The sequence below is a fragment of the Procambarus clarkii genome, chromosome 75 (genome assembly GCF_040958095.1).
Source record: "Procambarus clarkii isolate CNS0578487 chromosome 75, FALCON_Pclarkii_2.0, whole genome shotgun sequence".
Lineage (NCBI taxonomy): Eukaryota > Metazoa > Arthropoda > Malacostraca > Decapoda > Cambaridae > Procambarus > Procambarus clarkii.
In genome coordinates, this window is record NC_091224.1 from 22138085 (window position 1) to 22164506 (window position 26422).

Genomic DNA, 26422 nt, shown 5'->3' on the forward strand with positions numbered 1-26422 from the left:
GCCACCTGCAATAGATATCAATATTCTAGCCTAATTCTGGCAATTACAATGTCACACTGTCTAGTGGATGTTTTATGCTGCCGTACATACAATTCTCGGTTCTTAACATGTCATTGCTCTCTATACTCGTGCTTTCTGGCCTTTGTGTATCAGTGACTGCTCTTCTGTCTAACCTAATTTTCTTAAATATTGTGCCTTTTACAGCAGAGATTGGAATGCCCATATCCAATACAATTTCAAGCTTATCACATGCAGTTTTAGCTGCCTTGCCTGTGTCATCATGCTGGATAACCCCTATGTGAGATTGCATCCATACAAATGAGACTCTTAAACTCTTGCTCTTTGCATTAATTATGTTGTTAATAATGGATGCTACAAAATTCCTAGAATCTATTTTGCATATTGAGTTTTTAAGGGCCTGAAGAGCTGACTTTGAATCACAGAAAACTATTACTCCACTGTTCTTCAGTGCATTAGTGGCAAGTTGAGGTGCAGCTAATTCTGCATGTGTGGAGCTAAGCCAGTTATTCAGTCTCACACTTGTGATCTGTGTGCATATGTTGTCTTTGTATATTCTACAGGCTGCTGCAGTGCGACCTGTTGACATTTGAACACACCCATCAGCATAAGCATAGTGCTTGTGAGCCCTGTAAACTATTTATGAAGGAATCAATAGTTTCAAATGTTGCTTTCAAGAATATTGGGTTTTCCTTGTTCTTTTTGCTGATGGGCATGTAAGACACTTGCATTTCAGGGTACAGATATAATGGAATATCACTGGCAAGTACATTGCATGCAATAGGAATATTTAGTTTAATGAGATTGGCAATACTTCTACTGAACCAGCTTGCAAATAGGTTGCCCGCTGGTGTGCTGGCAACACTCTCCCGCCTACAAACAGAACTAGTCAGTTTTTCTCTTAGTAAGGAGATGTTGGATCTCTCATCACCCTTACAAAGAAGGTAGTATTGAGCTGCTCAATTCTTTTCACATATGGTTGGGCATTTCAGCTCCTCCCTCATGTTGATGATTCTTGTGTAGCACATTCTGACATATTTAACAATTATTTATTTATTTATTTATTTACTGTATATATATACAAGAAGGTACATTGGGATTGTGAGGATACATAGCATAGTAATTACATTCTTGTAAAGCCACTAGTACGCGCAGCGTTTCAGGCAACTCATTAAACTTTATTGTGGATACTGTTTTGCTCAAACGAGGCTTCTCAATTGTTGATGAAATCGCTATATTGGTTTTATAAGGCTGTTATTGTCAATAAAATTATCGCGTGGTATTGTCCTCACCAACGCTGCCAGGAGCTTTTAACATTTTCCTGATATTGTGAAGTGTTATTGCCTTGAAAAAGAGCATATCTGATTCTTATCAATGAAGTTGATAATTTATAGCTATATATAACTACTGAGTACAAATATAATAATGAGAAGAAAGATATTGAGGTTAAATGCCCATAGAAGTTAGAGGGTCTAAACAGTGTTTTCAAGTATTGGGAACGAGTAATTGGCAGTGGATGCAGACGCCATATACATGGATTATAAGGATTGCCATGTATGGCCAGTCATGGCTGAGGATCGATTAATTACCTGGTAAATACAGTCAAGTGATTAACTACATATGTTTGCTCTTGCTTCCTTAACTTCAAGTACTTGAAGTTTTGAACCCATAATGTGACATTGAAATGTTTCTGCCACTCACCCACATGGTGGGTATGGGGGAGCATATAATACAATAATTAAACTAAATCTATCACTCGTTGTGTTAAGGTAATTTTAGCCTCATGATGATGTTAGTTTGAAGAACTGCGAATAGACTTAGATTTACATGTTAACTGTAACTAGCTCAGTAAACTGTAACTTAATATTAGCTCAACGAATTTTTGGGTTAAGTTCCTGAGCCCATTATGTGCCTCTGTAAACTATTCCACAGCCATTCAAAGTATGGATGTGAGTGTATAATGATTGACAGGGGGCAACAGTAGACATTAAGGTATAATTTTAAGCCTCGGCAGCTGCAATCTTCAACATATAATTGGCCGCAGGCAATCATACGGTGATACCATCTCAACGATACTATTTACTGATTCAATATACATCATAACATCTCGGAGACTTTGATTATGTCAGATATCGCGAGGACTTATGAAGGAGAAGAGCAGTAGAGACATGTAGCGAGTAGATTATGCCAATAATATACTCGCTCCAAACTCATTAATTTGTAGCAAACTCCAAACTACTTTCAAGCGTCTGTTCTAAACCACTCTTGAAAATAGACTGATCATTACTCGATTGATTGATTGATAAAGATTAAGCCACCCAAAAGGTGGCACGGGCATGAATAGCCCGTAAAATCATTACTCGCTTCTCAATTGCTTATATGACAGGAACACATGTTGTTATTATAGATTCAGCTACTCGGAACAAGTTCCAAGTTGCACGAGCTATAGTAAGCCCGTAGCTTACCTGGCACAGGAGCGGGGCAAGTATAGCACTGGCTACGGTGAGCCCGTAGTGGACTTACCTGGCACAGGAGCGGTGCTGTGTCTACCGGAACACACCTCACGATGAAGATGGAAGGAATATTAACTGTAATTATGGAAAAGATTTCAGTTGATGCTAATGAGTTTGGAGTGGATATATTATTGGCATAATCTACTCGCTACAGACACGTGGTAATGGCAACTGCCAAGTATCGCTGATTGTGACAAATTAAGAGTTGATCAAATCAGTTGGGGTTGCAGCCCAGTCTCCAAGTGTGGGGGTGTGGGAAGGTCAGTCAGAATCTCTCCTCCTGGCCTCAGCCATCTTCAGCTGGGTGAGTACTCTCAGTCCAAACATTAAGTCCCTTCTTATAATAATTACCCGAAACGCTGTGCATACAGGAACCTATGCGCTGCTATGCCTAGCTATGCGCTAGGCTTGGCAGGAATGTAAACATTATTATTATTATTATTATGTTTATGTATACAACGTATATTGGAACATGCTATTGTTCATTAATAGGGTAACAGTGCTAAACGAGAAGGAACGTTGCATTATAAATGAAATGCAACAATTTTTTTCACTTATACAATTTTAAGTGATACTTAAAGGGGGTTTGGTGAAAAGTTTTGATGAGCGAATTTCAGAAACTTGGAAACTTGAGGTTGGCGGAAATATTCTGATACGTATTAAAAACTTCTTGTAGTGGAACCCCTTAGTGTCTTTAGCAATGATTATTGTGTGTGTGTGTGTGTACTCACCTATTTATGCTTGAGGGGGTTGAGTTCTGGCTTTTTGGTCCCGCTTCTCAACTGTCAATCAACTGGTGTACAGGTTCCTGAGCCTATTGGGCTCTATCATACCTACACTTGAAACTGTGTATGGAGTCAGCCTCCACCACATCACTTCCATATGTGGTATACAAAGTTCTGAATGATTCCTTGCAAAAGTTTCTAAATGCCGTTCTTATGTTGGCCAATTTGCTGCTGATGTTACCCTCTTGATATGGGCTGCAGGGGACAGGTCTGGCGTGATGTCAACCCCCAGGTCTTTCTCTCTCTCTCTGACTCTTGAAGAATTTCATCTCCCAAATGATACCTTGTATCTGGCCTCCTGCTCCCTACACATATCTTCATTACATTACATGTTCTTTGGTTAAACTCTAACAACCATTTGTTCGACCATTCCTTCAGCATAATAAATGAACTAAACTAACTCCTTCAGTTTGTCCAGGTCTTCTTGAAACCTCAAGCAGTCGTCCTCTGTCTTAATTTAAATAATTATCACTTTCACGCCCTCGGCGAAATGGACTGGACGATCCTGGAAGTGAAATCGACGTTTTCGGGTGCACGAGCGGCAACACTGAAAAGTGTATACTCTTTTCGCTGTCCTGACCTTAATTTTCAATGTACAGATTTCATTTTTGTACCAATGTGTTCGCAATTGAACGATCTATAAGAACATATGTATATGTCACCAAAGCATGAGTTAAATCACACGAAAAGCTAAAGAAGTACATCGATCACTAGCCGTGAGCTGCAAACAGCGACGAAATGTTTCTATTCTTTTCAGGGTTGTCAACTCCACACTTGTCCTACAGCGTTAAATTTGGTATCACTGTGATCGAAATTAAATTTCCTACACGGACATATGCATATAAATGTAGAATCATGATCGCGGTTTACACCAAGAGTGTGTGAAGTGGGCGATTACACTCGCCGAGTCAACAATACAATAGTCTTTCCACTAAGTTACAATACAATGCCGTTCTCCCAAGTATGTCATGTGCCTATTAGAGAAAACGGAAATTTAATGGCAAACATTTTCATACTATCCCCAAGTCGATCGAATAAAAATTGGATTTTATACAAATATTTTTTAATCGCGCGTAAATTTACGACGCACCTGCAACTCCAGGTAAAAATGCGCGTCGTTTAGGTACGACCCCGGCGCGTGAAAGTGTTTAATCCATCTCATAATTTTGACTTCGTCAGCAAGCATTGAGAGGAATGAGTCTATACCCTGCGGGAGATCATTTACGTATATCAGAAACAGGATAGGTCCGAGTACAGAGCTCTGTGGGACTCCACTGGTGACTTCACGCCAATCTGAGGTCTCACCCCTCACTGTAACTCTCTGCTTCCTATTGCTTAGGTACTCCCTTATCCACTGGAGCACCTTATCAGTTACTCCTGCCTAACTGTGCAGGAGTGTGCACACACACTAGCTGTGTGTGTGTGTGTGTGTGTGTGTGTGTGTGTGTGTGTGTGTGTGTGTGTGTGTGTGTGTGTGTGTGTGTGTGTGTGTGTGTGTGTGTGTGTGTGTGTGTGTGTGTGTGTGTGTGTGTGTGTGTGTGTGTGTGTGTGTGTGTAACAATCAGTTGGAAAAGACTTTGTAATTACTCTTAAATACCTTATTTGGATTTCCAGACTCATTATCTGCGCTGTGGCTCCCCCACACCCCTAACGATCACCAGTTTTCATCCCCCCTCGCTATGGACGAGCCAGGTATGTGGTGAACATGTATGTGTCTTGGTCAGGTGTGTGGAGTTTGGGTGGGAATGAGAACTCGAGTGTGGTGGCTGGTTATGATGGGTCTGGTGACAGGTGTGTGTGTGTGTGGTGGAATGTACTGCACAAGACGTGTTTGTCATGTGTATTGTGACAGGTGTTTTACGGTTAGGTGCATGTTTACAGGTGTGTATTGGCAACTATAAGGGATGTTTACAGGTGTGTCCTGGTCAGCCGTATGGCGGTCAGGTGTATAATAGCTGATGTGCAGTTGTTTCTCGTGTGGTGGCAGTTGTGCTTGGGAGCGGGTGTATATGGCTACAAGGTATGTTGAGACCCGTGGTATCATTAATGAGAGAGAGAGAGAGAGGGGGGGGGGGAAGACAGTTTTGGCAGTTACGGCTTCGGCGGGTAGGCGGTTCTATGAGTTTATAACCTGAACAAGACCCATGATTTCTGAGAGAATGGAACACTTACGTCTTATCTCTTCCGTGGGTAACTAACTTATTACTGCTGCACCTTGCAATATATTTTTGCTAATCCCAAAATTTGCTAAACAAATTTTGGATTCAATTCTTGAGTCCATTTGTGTATGCTTACCATTTCCGCGACCACTCCAAGGACGGGTATGCTGTGTTCATAATAATTGAACTATTCTGAATTGAACTAATTCAATTGAACTAATTACAAACCCCAGGTAAAGCTCTCGCGAAGCACCGGAGCTGAAACAGAATGTCATAACCTGGTGTTCTGTCAGATACCATTTCTAGTATGGGTTTATCTATTGATAGATATTAGGATACTAGGTAGACAACTATATATATATAATTGATGTACACTTGTGTATATGCAAGACAAGAAAGACCATTTAAAAGAAGAATGTATTCATTATCTCATATTTTGAAATATTCGAAAAATTCAAATTTATCATATACAAGAGATGAAACAGAAAGCCATAAGCTACATCGGCGAACTCAACGTTCCAAATGTCGTCAATAAGGAGGCGGGGCTTTAGCAAATACCTTCCTCTGATTGGCTGTTGCAGGGGAATGCCAACATTCTTTCTATGAATTAAATTCAAACTAAACAGAAAAAAACACGTCCTTTTGCGCAACAATTAACCTCTTTGTTTTGTACCTGACAGAAATTTCCATCAAACTGAAGTATTTAGTCCAATAAAGAGGGCAGAGTTAATTATCATCTGTTATTTGTTTCCAAGCAATTCCCCACTGATGACGTCACAAGCTAGGTAGCCAGGCGGTTTGTCGATAACACTTATTATATCCTGCAATATTTAATTAGCACTTTATTAACACTTTTAAATAAATAATACTTTACCTTATAGGTAAAATAAAGATGAAGCAGAATGTCATAAGCAGGGATGGTGTGCTAAATAAATATGATTTATTAAGTGAGTGGAGCCTTTAGCTGATCCCTTCCTGTGATGTATGTGAGTCAAAACACCCATTTCACTTATGGTAAAAGGAGAAATGCTTGGAGTGACTGGGAATATGGGATAGGTGTTCATGATAATGACACGAAGTGTAAACTATGTGGTATGTTAAGGTCTCACACCCTTGCCCATTATGTTCTTGATTGTCCGTTGATTAATGTATATAGAAACACTGAGATAAGGACTGTTCCTGAGCAAATAGCCTGGATGTGTCACAAAGGAAAGGTTGATGATATTCTTGAGATATAAGAATTTTGCACCAAGACTAATATTTTGTTGAATTATCCGTATAACTAGGTCATAAAAGTATTTGTGTACGTCTGATACCATACTACTTGTGAAGGAGGAAATGTACATGTTTATCTCTCAGAATGTTTGGTAACAGGTTTATTGTTTGTGATGTGTGTCTATGTATGTACTAACACGTTGTACTGAACGGGGTGAGAATAGCTTGAGCTACCTCATCCCTTTGTGTGTATTTTACCTCAATAAACTTATTTCAATTTCAATTTCAATTTCCTGTGATTGGCTGTTGTGTGAATGTCAACACAGAGTTTCTACCAATGATATGCTATTTATTATGCACCCCATACCATCTTGTGGGGCGGAGCTTGGAACCTCCTACCCGAGCACAACAACCCGCCTTATGGGTTGCTGTTTGGCTATTTATAGTGCGTTGGAAAAAAAAGAGATGGCGCTAGTTGTATTTTGTGGGGTAATTTGTTATAAGTGTAATTTGATGTCAACAGATGGCGTAAGCTGTATCTTATGGCTACTGTTGACCAGCCAGTTGATAGTGTTCTTATCTGCCAACAGATGGCATCAGCTGTGTTATTATTATTTTAATAATATTATTACATTAATAATAATGTATTATTATTACTTTAAACACTGATCTACACGTCTGGTAGCTTATAATAAGGTATTATACCATGCTGGTATTAGGTAACTAGAATTCTGCAATTACTTTTTTTTATCTACTGTTGAGGATATGTAAGATAAATGTAAGGTTTTGAGGCTAAGTAACGAACATAGGTACAAGATACGATGGTTTTGAGATTGCGAAAGGGATTATGATAAGAACTTAAACCAAAAAATTATATGCATAAATGTTCGCAAATATGAGACTAGTGGGATTTATTTCTCGAAAAGTTAGCAATAAAATACGCTTTCTAGTTATTTATTTATTAAGTTAACACCAGGGATTCTGTTTAACGAAGCTGCAAGCTAAAACGCCGTTATCCTATAATGTTCATCTGTAGCTTGACCCTAAATACTCGTTTATTAAACGAATTTATTGTTAGAGTTCATTAGGAATCAATTTTGTTGAAGGCAGAGCGTCCAACAAATACCTTCCTGTGATTGGCTGTTGCGGGGAATGCCAACGCTAATATGAATAAAATGTAAAATAAGAAATACGTCCTTTTGCTCAATAACCTTGTTGTTGTTGTACAGAAGAACAACAATTTTTGTTTTATACAAGACAGAAATGTCCATCTAACTGAATAATGTAGACCAATAAGAGGGCGGAGGCATTGTATCGCCGATATTATTTGCGTGAGGCAACCTCCACTGATGACGTCACAAGTCACGTAGCCAGCCCATGTTTCTGTAACACCCGTTACATCCTGCAGTATTTAATTATCACTATATTAATACTTTTAAATACTTAATATTTCACTTTTTAGGTCGATTAAAGTTGAAACAGAATATCATAAGCAAGGATGGTGTGCTGAATAATGATGATTTATTAAGTGGATGGAGCCTTTAGCTGATCCCTTCCTGTGATTGGCTGTGGTGAATGTCAACACAGAGTTTCTACCAATGATATGCCATTTATTATGCACGCCATACCATCTTGTGGGGCGGAGCTTGGAACCTCCTACCCGAGCACAACAACCCGCCTTATGGGTTGCTGTTTGGCTATTTATAGTGCGTTGGAAAAAAAAGAGATGGCGCTAGTTGTATTTTGTGGGGTAATTTGTTATAAGTGTAATTTGATGTCAACAGATGGCGTAAGCTGTATCTTATGGCTACTGTTGACCAGCCAGTTGATAGTGTTCTTATCTGCCAACAGATGGCATCAGCTGTGTTATTATTATTTTAATAATATTATTACATTAATAATAATGTATTATTATTACTTTAAACACTGATCTACACGTCTGGTAGCTTATAATAAGGTATTATACCATGCTGGTATTAGGTAACTAGAATTCTGCAATTACTTTTTTTTATCTACTGTTGAGGATATGTAAGATAAATGTAAGGTTTTGAGGCTAAGTAACGAACATAGGTACAAGATAAGATGGTTTTGAGATTGCGAAAGGGATTATGATAAGAACTTAAACCAAAAAATTATATGCATAAATGTTCGCAAATATGAGACTAGTGGGATTTATTTCTCGAAAAGTTAGCAATAAAATACGCTTTCTAGTTATTTATTTATTAAGTTAACACCAGGGATTCTGTTTAACGAAGCTGCAAGCTAAAACGCCGTTATCCTATAATGTTCATCTGTAGCTTGACCCTAAATACTCGTTTATTAAACGAATTTATTGTTAGAGTTCATTAGGAATCAATTTTGTTGAAGGCAGACCGTCCAACAAATACCTTCCTGTGATTGGCTGTTGCGGGGAATGCCAACGCTAATATGAATAAAATGTAAAATAAGAAATACGTCCTTTTGCTCAATAACCTTGTTGTTGTTGTACAGAAGAACAACAATTTTTGTTTTATACAAGACAGAAATGTCCATCTAACTGAATAATGTAGACCAATAAGAGGACGGAGGCATTGTATCGCCGATATTATTTGCGTGAGGCAACCTCCACTGATGACGTCACAAGTCACGTAGCCAGCCCATGTTTCTGTAACACTCGTTACATCCTGCAGTATTTAATTATCACTATATTAATACTTTTAAATACTTAATATTTCACTTTTTAGGTCGATTAAAGTTGAAACAGAATATCATAAGCAGGGATGGTGTGCTGAATAAAGATGATTTATTAAGTGGATGGAGCCTTTAGCTGATCCCTTCCTGTGATTGGCTGTTGTGCGAATGTCAACACAGAGTTTCTACCAATGATATGCCATTTATTATGCACCCCATACCATCTTGTGGGGGCGGAGCTTGGAACCTCCTACCCGAGCACAACAACCCGCCTTATGGGTTGCTGTTTGGCTATTTATAGTGCGTTGGAAAAAAAAGAGATGGCGCTAGTTGTATTTTGTGGGGTAATTTGTTATAAGTGTAATTTGATGTCAACAGATGGCGTAAGCTGTATCTTATGGCCACTGTTGACCTAAAGTTGAAACAGAATATCATAAGCAGGGATGGTGTGCTGAATAAAGATGATTTATTAAGTGGATGGAGCCTTTAGCTGATCCCTTCCTGTGATTGGCTGTTGTGCGAATGTCAACACAGAGTTTCTACCAATGATATGCCATTTATTATGCACCCCATACCATCTTGTGGGGGCGGAGCTTGGAACCTCCTACCCGAGCACAACAACCCGCCTTATGGGTTGCTGTTTGGCTATTTATAGTGCGTTGGAAAAAAAAGAGATGGCGCTAGTTGTATTTTGTGGGGTAATTTGTTATAAGTGTAATTTGATGTCAACAGATGGCGTAAGCTGTATCTTATGGCCACTGTTGACCTGCCAGTTGATAGTGTTCTCTTCTGCCGACAAATGGCATCAGCTGTGTTATTATTACTTCCGAATTCCTTTTAAACACTGATCTACAAATCCCGTAGCCTATGTTAAATTTTATACTATTCTGGTATTAGGTAACAATTCCTTTTCTTTTATCTGCTGTTGAGAATATCATTATATAACGTCTGCTTAGGATGTACTGTTCTTTGTTGAGATGGCCGTAATATTATTAAAACAACAAATGATGCATAAAATAACAGCATTTCACACTAAAAATACTTTGATATATTAAAATTTGGTAATAAATTCCAATATAGGAATCTCCTATGACGAATCTGTACTGTGTTCGCTTTAGCCGGGTATACTGTATATAATAGTTAATAATAAATCATTTTGTAGGGGACAGGCAGCCAGTGTATATATACATGTTAGGCTTATACCAAGGTCCCACAAAGGTGGAACTATGGAGTAAGACTGGGTGCTGCCGGGGCTGAACTTTATCACCCTTACAAGCACAATTTTTTGTTAAATCTTCACAAGGAAGAACAACTGTAAATGTTGGAATAGTTTATTACAACATAGAAGCTAAAGAAACCAGTTCAGAAACTGAGGAAATAATGCTGCCGAAAACACATTTAAAAGTCCACTCATGCAAAGTGGTAGACATTCTGGCCAAACTTTCACACTGATCTTAATGCCGATATGTTGATGTGATTATCATAATATAAAGATGTTAAGGCAGGCTGGTTTAGTTCATTTATTATGCACCCCATACCCATCTTGTGGGCGGTAGTGGAAAGGGTTACAGAGGCACATACTGGGCTCAGGGACTGAACCCCACAATTAATTTAGCTAAGCAAGTTACAATCTTGATGAGCTAGTTACAAAATTCAATAGACATCGTCACATTAGGAAAGCCTTTTCATTCATTAAATTGTATAAGGACAAATTAAAAGAAACTAACTTAATTTGTGTTGCTTACGTGGCCCCAAAAATGAAGTGATTTGAAAAAATAAACTATGCCCAAGATTACCATCATAGTGCCGTCGGGATGATGGGCATATAGCCTCGGCTACCATCATCTTTTGTTCGGTCGTGATGCTCCAGTGGTTATGGTCTCTTGTACATCAGTTGCATAGTGCTCCTGGCAGTATGGGTTCGAGTCATTTCTGGGGGTGTGGAGTTTTCAGTTGCATATATGCCTGGGGACCATTCAGGCTGTTCGCATATTATGCATATATATATATATATATATATATATATATATATATATATATATATATATATATATATATATATATATGCATATATATATATATATGCATATATATATATATATGCATATATATATATATATGCATATATATATATATATATATATATATATATATATATATATATATGCATATATATATATATATGCATATATATATATATATATGCATATATATATATGCATATATATATATATATGCATATATATATATATATGCATATATATATATATATGCATATATATATATATATATATATATATATATATATATATATATATATATATATATGTCGTACCTAATAGCCAGAACGCACTTCTCAGCCTACTATTCAAGGCCCAATTTGCCTAATAAGCCAAGTTTTCATGAATTAATGTTTTTTCGTCTACCTAACCTACCTAACCTAACCTAACCTAGCTTTTTTTGGCTACCTAACCTAACCTTACCTATAAATATAGGTTAGGTTAGGTTAGGTAGGGTTGGGTAGGTTCGGTCATATATCTACGTTAATTTTAACTCCAATAAAAAAAAATTGACCTCATACATAGAAAAAAGGGTTGCTTTATCATTTCATAAGAAAAAAATTATAGTAAATATATTAATTCAGGAAAACTTGGCTTATTAGGCAAATCGGGCCTTGAATAGTAGGCTGAGAAGTGAGTTCTGGCTACTAGGTACGACATATATATATATATATATATTATTTGTCTATTAATAGACAAAATAGGTTTTGTCTATTAATAGACAAAACCCAAGATGCAAGAAGATTACAAATAAATATATAAAATAAACAAACATTGCAAATAAAATATATATTCAAGTAACAGTGTCAGATCACGGAGGAAAATTGAAACAGGAATTTCCTTAAGTACTTTCGTATATTAATACATCTTCAGATGGAGTCTGAAAATGACTCCTTCTGAAAATGTATTAATATACGAAAGTACTTAAGGAAATTCCTGTTTCAATTTTCCTCCGTAGTCTGACAATGTCACATTTTTAATCACGTGTTTATTTTCGTGATTTACGCACACATATTCAAGTCCTCCGTCAAGTCCTTGACGGACTTTAAGAAGAGGGGGGGCAGAAATAGCCTAAGCTACTCAATCCCTTTGAGATGTATTTTTTCTAGTCTCAATAAACATACTTGAACTTGAGAAGTCAACACCCATATCAGAAGATATTTAGAAAAATTGTATAACTCCCTTTCCATAAAACTATCACAAAATCCACTATGATCTCTTTTTAATGGCAAAATTTAGCCATTTTGTGTAACAACTGTTATAATCTCATACATTTAATAATCACAGTAATCGAAATATTCATATTTTTTATATACAAGAGATGAAACAGAAAGCCATAAGCTAGATCTGTGTGTCGCTCCTGAGGACGTCAACAAGGAGACGAACTTTTAGCAAATACCTTCCTGTCATTTGCTGTTGCTGGGAATGCCAACACTCTTTCTATAAATTATATGCAAACTAAGAAATAAGTCTTTTTGCACAACAATTTCTTTATTTCAAACACAACCTCTTCGTTATGTACAAGACAGAAATTTCCATCTAACTAAATAATCGAGTTCAATAAGAGAACGGAGCATTATATCATCGATATTATTTGCGTGAGGCAACCCCCGCTGATGACGTCACAAGTCAAGTAGCCAGCCCATGTTTCTGTAACACCCGTTACATCCTGCAGTATTTAATTATCACTTTAAAAATGCTTATAAATATTTAACCCTTCACTTTTTAGGTCGATTAAAGTTGAAACAGAATATCATAAGCAGGGATGGTGTGCTGAATAAAGATGATTTATTAAGTGGATGGAGCCTTTAGCTGATCCCTTCCTGTGATTGGCTGTTGTGCGAATGTCAACAAAGAATTTCTACCCCTCCTACCCGAGCACAACAACCCGCCTTATGGGTTGCTGTTTGGCTATTTATAGTGCGTTGGAAAAAAAAGAGATGGCGCTAGTTGTATTTTGTAGGGTAATTTGTTATAAGTGTAATTTGATGTCAACAGATGGCGTAAGCTGTATCTTATGGCCACTGTTGACCAGCCAGTTGATAGTGTTCTCTTTTGCCGACAGATGGCATTATTACTGTATCATTATTACTTCCGAATTCCATTTAAACATTGATCTACAAATCCCTTGGCTTATGATAAGGTTTTATACCATTTATGATGAGTATTAGATAACTAAGGAGTTGCTGACTTTAGTTATCAACTGTTCAGGATATCATCATATAACGTCAGGTTAGGACGTACTAGCTGCTCTCGATTTATTTATTTATTTATATATATATACAAGAAGGTACATTGGGATTGTGAAATACATAGCATAGTAATTACAAAGATTACAAAATGATGAAGATTAAGCCACCCAAGAGGTGGCACGGGCATGAATAGCCCGTAAATACTGCTCTCGTAATATTATTCAGGGGGGGGGGGGGGCGGGGGAACTATCAAGTGCAAGCGCCAAGCCATTACGACTATGTAGCACTGGGAAGGGATCAGGATACGGATGGTGACCGGACCGCGGTTGTGTTGGTCGCAGTGTTGGCTCTCTTGGCGTCCGCTGCTTGGTGGGAGGTGGAGTATTGCCCCACAATCTTCGTTTTTGCACGTGGCTGCTACAGCTGGATATTGTGAATTTGTTCTCGATTGTTGACAGTGCCTTTGAGTGTCGAGGAAATGGCTGAGGCAGTATGCTTAAGGGGTAGTGAGGAGGGCAGACAAGATAATAACAGGCCGTTTGCAGTAGTAATGAGCAGAAATAAACGGCGAAATATTCACAGACAGCGAGATAGTGAGAGTGAAGATGAAATAACAAAGAGACCAACAAATGAAACGCTACTCAGCAGGACGCAAGAGAAGCAATTTAAAAGAAGGAAGAGGCTATTGTTCCCTACAACATGTCAACTGAACTTCCACCAAAAGCTAACGGTACGTCTGGCTAAGGAGTTTTATTATTATTATTATTATTATTATTATCTACCACAGACGTGGCCACACATTTACAATGCTAACCAGCATATATACATTTTCTTCTGTCCTCCATGGACAGGGTTAGAGATGTGTTAAACATATAGTTCAAGGGTTTATTGAACAATCAACCAAAGAAGGCGATTCTTTGCTTTTAAAATGCTAAGCTAACCTACATACGTAAATACATAGATACACAGATTTACGTATGCACTACGTAAAGTGTTCGATGTGTCTTTTACATAGTGTCATTAATGTGCATTTACAAAGGTGAAATGTAATTCTGATCAGCTTCCATATATACTTTATACACATAAATATACATACACCCACACACATATACGTACATATACATATATACACACACATGCATTTGTTTCTTTTACTCTGACAGGGTGAAATAGCTGATAGAGAAACTAGTGTGCAATTAAGCACTAAATCACTGAAGGTGATTAAGGTGCTTTTACAAGCTCAGGTTATATAGTTACATCACATACATACATTTTATAATTGATACATTACATGGTCCATTAGCAGGATCGACTGGGTCCAGTAGGGGGATCGACTGGGTTCAGTTTAATCTTGGGTACAAGTCCAATATATCAAGTGTTCCAGTACTCATATAGTAATTACACAGTTCAGCATACTTTAGCCCAGGAGGGCGAAAGTCAGTCAATATGGGACATTCTACAATATAATGTTCAAGAGAGTGCATGTTTTCTCCTTCACAAAGTTTACACATTGTGTACTCGACATTTGGGTTTTGAGAAAGCTATCAGATACGTCTAAGGAATGTTTGGAATATGAACCACTCTTCAAGGAGGGTCTTCGCCGGCCCTACATAACAGTTCGGACAGAAAAGGCCGTGGAACCCCTCACGACGGATGGTTTTCAGAACATTGTGATGGTTACTCCGGAAGAAGGTATGGTGCACACAAAGATCATAGTTTTTAAGTATCCAACTTATTTGGATCCTGATTGTCTTCTCAACAATGATAGTGTTGTATGGGCAAAGAGGAACAGTGTTCGTGGTGACAAACAAAGCCAGGTTGTTGCCTTGGTAAAGGGTGAGGCGCCGGAAAGAATTTTTGTGTAAGGACTAGGCTACAGGAAAGTTGCAAAATACATTGAGGAGACCATATTATGCATGAAGTGTTCACGTTGGGGACATACGGCATGGAAATGCCAGTTTGACCCCAGGTGTGGGTATTGTGGTAAGAAACATGACTCGCGAAAGTGTAGAGTCAAGATTGAAAAAAGTGAAAAAAATCGTCCCAGTTTGTTGCAACTGTCGAGGCAGCCACAATGCTGGTTCCTATCTATGTCCCATGAAGCCTCATCTGAGACACTCCAGGACGGGTCCTACAAGCAGGATAGATGTATCCTCGAAGGAAGGAAAGATTGTGCAGCAGGAGCATGGAGGAAACAGCTGGAAGCCAACGACAGCCCCTATGAACAATGTGTGGGAGAAAGGAACCGAGATAATTAAGGCGAGCCTAGGGAAAGGTAGGTAAGGCAGTTGAAAAACTGAAATCTTGTGAGGACAAGGTTCAGGACAATATGGTCAACTCAGGTTGGTAATCAAATATTGGAATATCTAAAAAAAAACTAGACAAGAGGATTGAGGCATTGGAAAATTGGCTATGGAGGGTAGACGGGGTGAAGATGGTGGTGAAACAGGACGTGGAATTGAAAGTAACACAGGACATGAAATGGAAAGTGAAACGTGCGTAGAAGAAAGTAATGATGCGAATGCCGTAACGAGGATAGAGGATTGTCAGGAGAATACACTTTCTAGTAGTGTTAGCGGTGTTCAACCTCCTGTTGTGACAAATGTTGAAAGAACGGTTAAAGTAAAACGGGTTACAGAAATAAAGAAAATAGATATGAATAATATTACCTTCGATGTTAGTAGTAGTTGTGCAAGTGAAGAGAAAGAAAAAAATGTTACGGTGTTGGAAGGAAGTTTCTAAGGTACTCTCGTATCTCATGGAATGTGACGGACAGGGCAAAGGTAGTTTTATTATTAATCATGGATGAAAGTAGATTGAGAATATTATCTTGGAACGTTAATGGATTGAAAACAAAGCGCGGTGGATGTACACTATTATACTCTTAGAAAGAATATTGACATAGTAGCACTCCAGGAAACTGGGGATAGGGATAGTAGCATTCTGAGGCTAAATGGCTATAGAGGTTTTCACTTATATGCTGATGGAGGAACTAGGGGGGTCTCATGTTATGTCAAAAGTACCATACCTGCCGAGATAACTGGAATCCCTCAGAGATATAAAGGTATTGAAAGTATTAGTTTGCGGATACAATTCAAGACCGAGAGTTAAAATTCATTAATCTATACATCTCTGATAGTTCCCTTGATTTAAGATACTTGCCAGATTCCTTCTTTTCTGAAGATACACTTGTGGTAGGGGATTTTAATGCCAGACATCCAGCTTTAGGATCAAGGGGTAAAGCAAATAGGAATGGTTGCAGATGGTACTGTAAAGTAAGATTATGTTACGTTGTTGGGTGGATTAGATACACATTGTTTAGCGAGTTTTCATATTTATTTAGCAGTCTTTATTACAGTAGTCGGTTGGTAGCATTGTCGTAAACGTTCAGACGGAGCTTGGAGCAGAGCAGAGAGATGAGCGAGGCCGGAGTCGCGGAGCTCTATGTGGGAGAGCGTGGCGGCTCGATTGGGAATTGCGAGTGTCTGAACTCTGGGAGCGAGAGCGTTGTAGCTCGATGCGGTCGTAGTCTGCTGTCTGCTCTGTGTTGAAGTTGTAGCGTCTTGGGTCGATTAGAACTGTACACGCCGAGTGCTACATTGTTGACTGGAAATTGCACTGTCCGCTATTCCTGTTGTTTTAGATTCAGCTACTGAGAATAATAAGTTCCAGTAGCACGGGCTATGGTGAGCCCGTAAGTGGAGGCTCTTTGGAGCCATTATCTGTATCAGTGGCTGATACTAGAGATGTGGCGATGGATGGGGGTCTTCATGATGGTTTTCAGCCTGGAGGGCTAGCTATACCAGTTATGGAGCTGGTGGGGTTAGTGTAGAGTGTAGACCTCTAGGTTTTCCGTTTTTTCTTTGCCTGCGACTTTGGCTGAGCAGTGCTGTCGTTGGAGTTTAGTGACGTGGCCTCCATGAGGAAGTCTTGAACCGTGTAGATGGACTCCTCAGACTCCTCGTCTGAGGAGTCCGTAACCTCCGTAGTGGGCGTTTTTGTCTTTCGCCTCACAGCCTTAGGTAGGCTTAGGTGTCTGATTGGTGGTTGTAGCTATTTCAGGAGCGCTGGTGGTGCTGTTATCGTTTGTAGACAGCACGTCTGCTAGCGCGGCTGCTGAGATAGTGATGGTAGGAGTGTTGGGAGCTGGAGAGGGAATTACCTCTGTCGCCCGGGTCATGGGCGGTTCTGGAGTCGGTGTTGAAGTTGACCGCATGGTCGTCCTGGTGGTAGTCTCCGGAGTGGTAGAGGAGACAGTGAGACTTACGCCAGTGGCTATGATGGGGGCCAGGCCGTTGTCTATGTATAATGCGTTTAGTTCACTGACAAAGCGCTGGTTGTCTGGTCCTGCAAGCCTTTCCGCTAGTCTAATAAGACCAGGGATAATGCCTGCACGTGATGCAGGGGGCTGTGATGGAGCCTGTGGGACCTTGGGTCCCCAATGAGAAGGCTGTGTCGCCTGCTGGGAGGAGCCACATGTTGGTAGGACCGGAAAGTCTTCTGGTCGATTAGTGAGAGCTAAGGTAGTGGGTTGAACGCTTGGGGCTCTGGTCGAGGAGGTAGAAGGGTTGTTTCTCTTTGCTTCAACCTGGGCCTTGATGCTTTCCTGTCTGCGAGGACAGCGGTAGGAAATTGCGGGGTGATTGCCATCACAGAGCAAGCAGCGATGGACAGTGATGGTCCAGTGCGCACAGGCTGCACCTCTGGACAGGGTCCTGACACTTGTTGGTCGGGTGGGAGAGCTCGTAGCACTTAAAGCAGTGCTGGATCTCATGGTATCTTTCCTTTTTTATTTGGTGGGGTGGTATTTTTAGGCCGAAGCAGTAGAATCCTTGTGTGGCAGCCTGGGTGGCCGCAGCTATGGTGGTGAACGTAATCTTCATTGATGTTTTGTCGGTGTTGCAGAACTCTAGGTTGAATACCGACAGGTTTGGATTTTCGTCCTCGATATGATGTTGAGGTCGCTCAGCGATCCACTGGCTGGTCCTGTGGTTACATGTGGTTACATATAGGACATGGTTACACACCTATAAATGGACTAGATAAGAGAATTAAGATTAGGTCATTGATATAGCTAAAACATCAAATTCATACTCACCCACTTTTGTAGATTTCCTTTTGCAGAGTAAAGGAGCCTCACTCCAAGCCAGTCCATGCATCATGATCACTTCCACCTGAAAAATATTTCAACAAATTAATTTCAGATTTAAAGCCAATCTTTCTTTACTTTTCAAATTAGCATTCAGTACTTTAAATTCAGATGGAAAAAAATTTCTTTAAGGAATTTACCTTTCCTACATATTCTAGTAGCAGTAGTAAAGATCTAATTTAGCAATATAAATATATATGGCATCAATTTGCCAAGTTTCAGTAAATGTCATTTGAGAAACTATCTACAACTGCACTTCAATGGCAATTTACATTTATCTTTAGCCAATGCTAAGTTATTACTATTATTTTACTTTTATGCAAGTCTATTCAGATTAACCTTTACTACAACTCGCCCGATTCTGTTGAAGCAATTAACTTCTGACAGACTTCTGGACTTTCCAAACACACATTCTGGAAAACTATATAAATTTAAAACCAAAGCTAAAGTAAACATTGAATATTTTTTTTTTTACTTTCAAGGGAAAAATGCCATCACTTAGAACAAAACTTTTCCTGCCATTAACTTTATTTGACTCATGATTACCCTTAACAGTGTTATACATTTAATGTTAACTAAAGATTTATATTTCATTAAAATTTTATTAAACACCCTCAACTATGCTGTTTAAGATCTAATGCCCCACATTACAATTTTAACAATTTCAACATGCCATTCTATTCAATACATTCCTGAAAGGACTAAACTTGCAAATATGGTACCCCACTAGCCTAAGCCTAGACTTCCATACCCTAGTATTTAATAAGTTTTTAGCAATTAACTTCTACCCTCTAATTCCAATGTACACAACACTACTTACTGTAGATCTGCAAGTATTTTCCTGCAGCTCTTTGTTGCCAGGACCTTCCACAACCTGTCATGTGAACAGTAAATATTACTAAAAAGTTACTTGCATAGCAATGTTTTTGTTCATACCTGTACCACCTGTTTAACAGTTGCCGTTTTAAATGGCACACTAAGTATCTTGTTGTCCCATCTTTATTACAAACAAAGCTATAGTCATTTCAAGTCAACATCCTATACAAATTTTATTTTCCAACAACTTTAGTCATTAACATTTTTCTGGAACATTTCAAACAAACTTTAATTTAACAACCATGTTTAACATTTGAATAAAAGCAATACAAAATTTATATATACAAATTCTTATTCTTTTGCAACCACTGCTTACTACTAGGGGGACAAATTTATTGTGTTGAATTATGTACCAAGCTTTTTAGTCTTAAAATTCATAACCCAACTATACTACCAAGACAATGTGATTTTACTAAATTTAGTAATATTTTTACACTAGCAACTATACAAGGCCATATTCTCCAGTTATCACCACACTTCTGCAGGTGTAAGGTTCTATCTCCCCCATCTGCAGCACTTATGACCACACTTGGTCTTTATTATAAATTTCTTTATGAACCCGATACAGTACTGTTAATGGATTGTTTTGTGGGAACAATTTAGCTACAGTTCTGCCAAAGGAATGATTAACACCATGCAAGCCAACTAATATTAAAGTTAGAAATATTTATTAAAAGCAGAAGTTCATCATATGGGATGTTATTTTAGAAGAATGGGTGGTGTGGTGGTTATGTTATGGTTGAGTAACATGGTACAAGAGGGCAAGTACTTGCTGAGCAAGTATGCCAATTTCAATTTCTAGCAAACTGGCAGATACAGCAGAATTGCATGGATTCTAATGGCATTAAAGTTCCTACTAGAGAGTTAGAGCTACTCAGAGCATCTTTGATGCGCTTTGATGGCAACGAAAATGTTGCCCCCTTCAAAAGTTAAGCTTGTCTACAGCATTTCTTTTTTAATTAACTATGTAAGGGGGAGATTCTGAATAGCAAGTGCCAATATACACTGCCACTGGCTTATGGCAAAAGATTCTGTAGCAATAGAACTATAAGCCACACTGTCTCCCCCCCCCCTTCCTCCCAACTGTTCAGTGTCAAGAGGGGGGGGGGGGGGTTGTCCATTTACTATACCACTTACATTTTAGTGTGGGCTTCATCCACTATTCTGATGTTAGTTGGAACATTTGTGCCAGCTGCTGGTTTGAAAGGGAGGCATACCATGTGCCAATTCAGGAAGCTTTCCACGTTCCTCACTGCACGTCAGCTCAGGACCTCACTACCATGTTGGGAGGCAGTTGAAGACTAACCAATCAACATTCCAGGCTGGAGAGCAGTGCCAGCTTGGGGAGAATTTACCACCTGCAAAAAATTTAATACTCTTAACAATATACAACATCTATCTCATCTTTACCTAGCCCCCAAACCTGACATTTGTCAGCATTAAACTGCATCTGGTAGTCTTAACCATTTCAAAACTATATAGGGCATCTGTATTTTTTATTTGCCAATTCTGCAACTATTGCAGTCTAAACCATAATCTTGCGAATAACCGAGGTCCAAGGAGAGCTTTTAGGCACTACTTGCCACACTTCTCCCAACTTAACCCCATTTATACTAATTTCCTTTGGTATAGCCATGACCTAATCAACTTCAGTCAGCATTCCCAATGATCCGAGCCCCTATCAATTTTGCGCCACTATCAAAATCTTTGCTGAAGTCAAGGTACACAAAATCACAAACCTTATCACCATTTCCTGAACTATGCAACCTAATCCATGAACATTTAGTAATAAAACTATGCGATTCACGTATCTAGTCATGTTTCTCAAAAAGAGTAGAGAAATGGCACTTGCAATGTTAGATTCTAGTAACTTTCCTCACAATAGACTAAGCTAATTGGTCACTAACTTAAACGTTAAAGTTAACTCAAACTTTTCCTTTAAAACTTGCTATATTAGGAACTTTCCACGACCGGCCTTTACCCGACAATAGGGTAAAAACGGTATATTAAGTGCAGTAAAACTACGGTAAATTCAATATGATAAACTTACATTCTTTAAGCATGGGCTGCATAGTAAGTGAACTAAACTAAATGTTAAGCACTCTGGCAAACCACTTCGTTCTATTCAATTTATTTAATCACTTTGTCCGGCTAGAATTTTTAGATTACATTAAAGGAACACCCTCCCTGGTAACGGCTGAACTAGTTAACCAAATACAAATATTTAGGTAAAATACTTTCATAAAACCCGTCTACTTCCCCCCACCAGTAGACTTGTTCAGCTAAAGGCATAATGTAATGTTCCACTTTAGTAAATAAAGACTTAAACTCACCCGCTGGTCGAGGACACAGCAGTATATATCCTCCTCCATCACTCACCGCGTGGATACTATTTCACTCTGGCCGCAAATTGCCTCAAATCACCTACGTTGTCCATAAACATATATAGAAGAGCAACTGACCGAAACACCCGTATAGCGATCATCACATAACGTGGGAACATTAGTAGTACTGCTGTCAAAACATAGATGGCGCCAGGACAAACGGTAATGCCTATGGACTCGCCTAGTTATGCGTAGGGAATTGAGCTTCATCTGTTTGGTCCCGCCCCTCAGCTGTATTCACCTAGTTGTACTCACCTAATTTGTGCTTGCAGGGGTTGAGCTTTGGTTCTTTGGTCCCGACTCTCAACCGTCAATCAACAGGTGTACAGGTTCCTGAGCCTATTGGCCTCTATCACATCTACATTTGAAATTGTGTATGGAGTCAGCCTCCACCACATCACTGCTTAATACATTCCATTTGTTAACTACTCTGACACTGAAAAAATTCTTTCTAATATCTCTGTGGCTCATTTGGGTACTAAGTTCCCCTTGTTCGTGTTCCACCCGTGTTAAAGAGCTGTCTTTGTAACTATCAAAATGCATATATCTTTGCTTTCACTTCAGTTATATTTATGACAAGGGATTTAAAATTTGCCTATATTTCTGTTTCTCTGATGACATTAAAAACTTTCGTTTATTACAGTATCTACATAAAATTAACATTGACAAATTGACAACATTGACAACATTGACAAAACACCTGCCATGGCATTTTGGAGACAAGTGCACCTGTTTGGGTTGAATGGGAGTGAGGTTGAAGTTGGAGTCGGAATGAAAACTAATTAATGAACGGCCAGACCAAATGAAGATACTTATATACTGTAATAAGGATTACTGGTATTAACACACTATATTTTACTGCTTAGTTTTGTTGTAATGTTACAACTACATAAATTTTCTCTATACCTGTGTACATAAGGAATGGCTGCTTTATTTTCAGTCTATGAGCATACAGGCAGAGTGGCTTGCTGACCACTTGGACTGGATGGTATAGTGACAGTCTCGCTTCTTGCACATCAATGTTCAATCCCTGACCGTCCACGTGGTTGGGCACTATTCTTCCATCCATCCTATCCTAAATCATTATCCTGATCCCTTCCAAGTGCTATATACTGTAGTCATAACCCACCAAACACACACCGAAACTACGACGTTGGTACAACGTTTGAACAAGTATTAACACCTCCTAACCAGTTATAACAACCAATTTAGCAAGTTGTAGCAACGTTCTAATACGTCATAAACATGTTAAGCCAAGATGTAACAACTTTATTACAAGTTGTAACAAGCAGAAAATAGAGACGGTTTCTGTTTGGGTTTCCAGGGAATGGCTTAGTGCTTTCTCCTGATAATTACCTTTATTTTACCTTTGGTGATGTTTCTTCTGTGTCTTTTCTCTCTCTCTCTCGCCAAGAATGTTTTGTGGAGGGGTTGATTTATACTTTACAAGTGTACATGTGTTGTGGCTGGTTTATTCTGTTTATAAATGAACAGGTGGAGTGGCTGGTTTATTTTCTCTGTGAGTACAGGAAGAGTAGTTTATTCACACTCTATGAGGGTACAGGCAAGAGTGGTTGGTTTATTTATTGTTTCTATATAAGCAGACGATGAGTAACAATAACTAATGGCTGAAGATATGAAGATTAATCCACACACCAGATTATGAAGGAAACGACGTTTTGGTCCATCAGGGACCATTATCAAGTACACACACTATATAAGTGTACATGAGTGGCTTGTTTATTCTCAGTCTATGAATGTACAGGCAGAGTGGCTGATTTTATGTGATTGTGGAATTGTTATAAATTACTACAGCATTTGTGAGCTAAGAGTTGGGTGTGCTTGACAGCTCTGGATCATGGAATGTACTGTAGTTGTATCAAGAAATGTATGGGAGGTATGGAATGCAAAACGGTGGCTTTTACAGTATCAGGAATACCGTGTGTGTATATGAAGAGAAAAAGAGTATGAGAAGGAATACAAAAGTGTATGTGATATTTTAATACATTTTTTCTGATAAAAAAGTTATCCACAGGTGTAGGCATCTATCCTGTGGAGTGTTATTTACTTGATATTGACACAGAAATAAATTTAATTTTCAGGAGGAAGTAGTGCAGACAGGGGTGATGGAAAGAAGGTTTACCCGAGCCGTTTCTGGATTCTGGGAGTATTTTCGTTTTTGGCATGGTTCCAGGTTAGTTTTTATACAGGTGTTGTACCATTTCCTAAACTAGAAATATCTTATTTTTTCCCAGGGCAGCGATCTATAGTAGGCTCACAGGGGGACAGGAAGGTAGACCCATGGCATTATAACTGCATTTTGCAGAAAATAAATGGGTGGTAAAAAGTCAGTGAGCCACTAAACACACTGAAAATTGCTAACCCAAATGAATTTTTCATTGATATGATACCAACATCAAATCATGTATCAGATGTCATCCTATCCCCACTGGATTTTGAAGAAACAATAGACAGTATGCCTATGCACTCTGCACCAGGCCCTGATTCTTGGAACTCTATGCATCAAGAACTGTAAAAAATCACTATCGCAGGCCCTCCACATTCTTTGGAGACAGAGGCTAAATACTGTACTGGCATTATCCCTGACATACTAAAAACAGCAGAGATTGCACCACTCCATAAAGGAGGAAATAAAGCAGAGCAAAAAATTACAGACCGATAGCACTAACATCGCACATCATATAAAGCTCTCAACGAGTGCTAAGAAGTAAGATCACAAAATACATAGAATCACAGCATCTCTATAACCCTGGACAACATGTTTTCAGAACAGGGCGCTCTTGCCTATCAGAGTTGCTGGACCACTATGACATGGCCTTACATGTCATGGAAGACAAGCAAAACACTTATGTAATTTACACAGATTTTGCAAAAGCCTTCAACAAATGTTACCATGCTGTTATTGCACACAAAATGCATTCAAAATGAATTACCAGAAAAATAGGTAGATGGATCTACAATTTTCTGACTAACAGAACTTAATGTGTAATAGTCAAAATAAAATCCTGACCATCAACCATGAAGAGTTTAGTCCCCCAGGGTACTGTGCTTGCTCCAGTACTTTTTCTCATTCTCATATCAGACATAGACAAGAACACAAACTATGGTACCGTATCATCCTTTGCAGATGAAACTAGGATTTTTATGGGAGTAGACAACATGGAGGACACAGCAACCTCCAGTCAGATGTAAATCAGGTCTTTCAATGGGCTACAGAAAATAATATGGTATTTAATGAAGATAAGTTCCAGCTCCTGCATTATGGGAAAAAATTAAAATATAAAATCGGAAACCACGTACGAAACAGTCAAATCATACTATAGAATGAAAAGGCAATGTAAAGGATTTGGGTGTACATGCTCATGTTGGAAGGCCTTACCTTTAAAGAACACAATAAAGTAGCCGTCACAACTGCAAGAAATGACAGGTTGGATAACATGAACCTTTCACTCTAGAGATGCTATACAATGATGATACTTTTCAAGATGCTAGTGCTTTCTAGAGTGGAATACTGCTGCACAATGACAGCCCCTTTCAAAGCTGGAGAAATTGCTGGCCTGGAGAGCATGCAGAGATCTATAACTTCTAAAATTCACTCAGTAAAACTTCTAAAATATTGGGGCTGACTAAAAGACCTAAAACTATATTCTCTTGAGTGCAGGCAGGACAGATACATAATAATTTACACTTGGAAAATATTTGAAGGGCTGGTCCCAAACCTGCACATAGAAATAACACCACATGAGACCAAAAGGCATGGCAGGATATGCAGATTACCCCTTGTTGAATAGCAGAGGAGCAACAGGTACTTGAGAGAACCCTATCAACATCAGAGGCCCGAGACTGTTCAACATGCTTCCACTGCACATTAGGGGCATTACCGCCTGACCCCTCACAGTGTTCATGAGAGAATTTGATAAACATCTCCAAAGGATACCTGATGAACCAGGCTCTGATTCATACGTCAGGCTGCGAGCAGCTGCGTCCAACAGCCTGGTTGACCAGTCCAGCCACCAGGAACCCTGGTCAGAGATTGGGCCGCTGGGACGTGGAGCCCCAAAACCATTGCAAGGTAACCTGCCAAACTACCATCTTAAGATGGAGAGGAGCTGTTGTAGCAAGTTAGAAATCATAAGGTACTGTATTGTGATTAGTATTCAGCAGCATAACATATTGCTCAACAATATAACACAGTACTCACCAGTTACACAGTATTTGCCAATAAACTGGTACAATACAGTACTCTGCAAGATTGAAGTATTCTTTGAAATATTGCATACGATTAAAAATCATTGCATAGTTCTCATGAACAGTACTCGGGAACATTTCATAACTCAGCAACTTTGCACAGTACTTGACAACCTTACAAAGCACCTGGTA

The 26422-nt window shown here is 38.9% G+C and overlaps 1 protein-coding gene and 1 long non-coding RNA gene across 3 annotated transcripts in view; one reads left to right on the forward strand and one right to left on the reverse strand.

Annotated features, from left to right (window-relative positions):
* Positions 1–2703: 2703 nt before the first annotated feature.
* LOC123771847 (solute carrier family 49 member 4 homolog) overlaps positions 2704–26422 on the forward strand; it is a 33583-nt gene continuing 9864 nt past the window's right edge. Inside the window, exons 1-3 of one of the 2 annotated variants that reach the window (XM_045764573.2) lie at positions 2704–2835; positions 4931–5008; positions 24124–24215. In XM_045764573.2, the coding sequence (XP_045620529.2) occupies positions 4996–5008; positions 24124–24215 (105 nt within the window). In that variant the 5' untranslated portion in view covers positions 2704–2835; positions 4931–4995. The remainder of the gene's footprint in view (positions 2836–4930; positions 5009–24123; positions 24216–26422) is intronic. The other variant, XM_069313282.1, reaches the window with a different exon arrangement.
* LOC138356895 (uncharacterized) lies at positions 18537–22047 on the reverse strand. The gene is made up of 5 exons (XR_011224689.1): positions 21971–22047; positions 20775–20995; positions 19582–19635; positions 18711–18786; positions 18537–18598 (listed from the first exon to the last, which is right to left on the reverse strand). It is a non-coding gene; the product is annotated as an uncharacterized lncRNA (long non-coding RNA).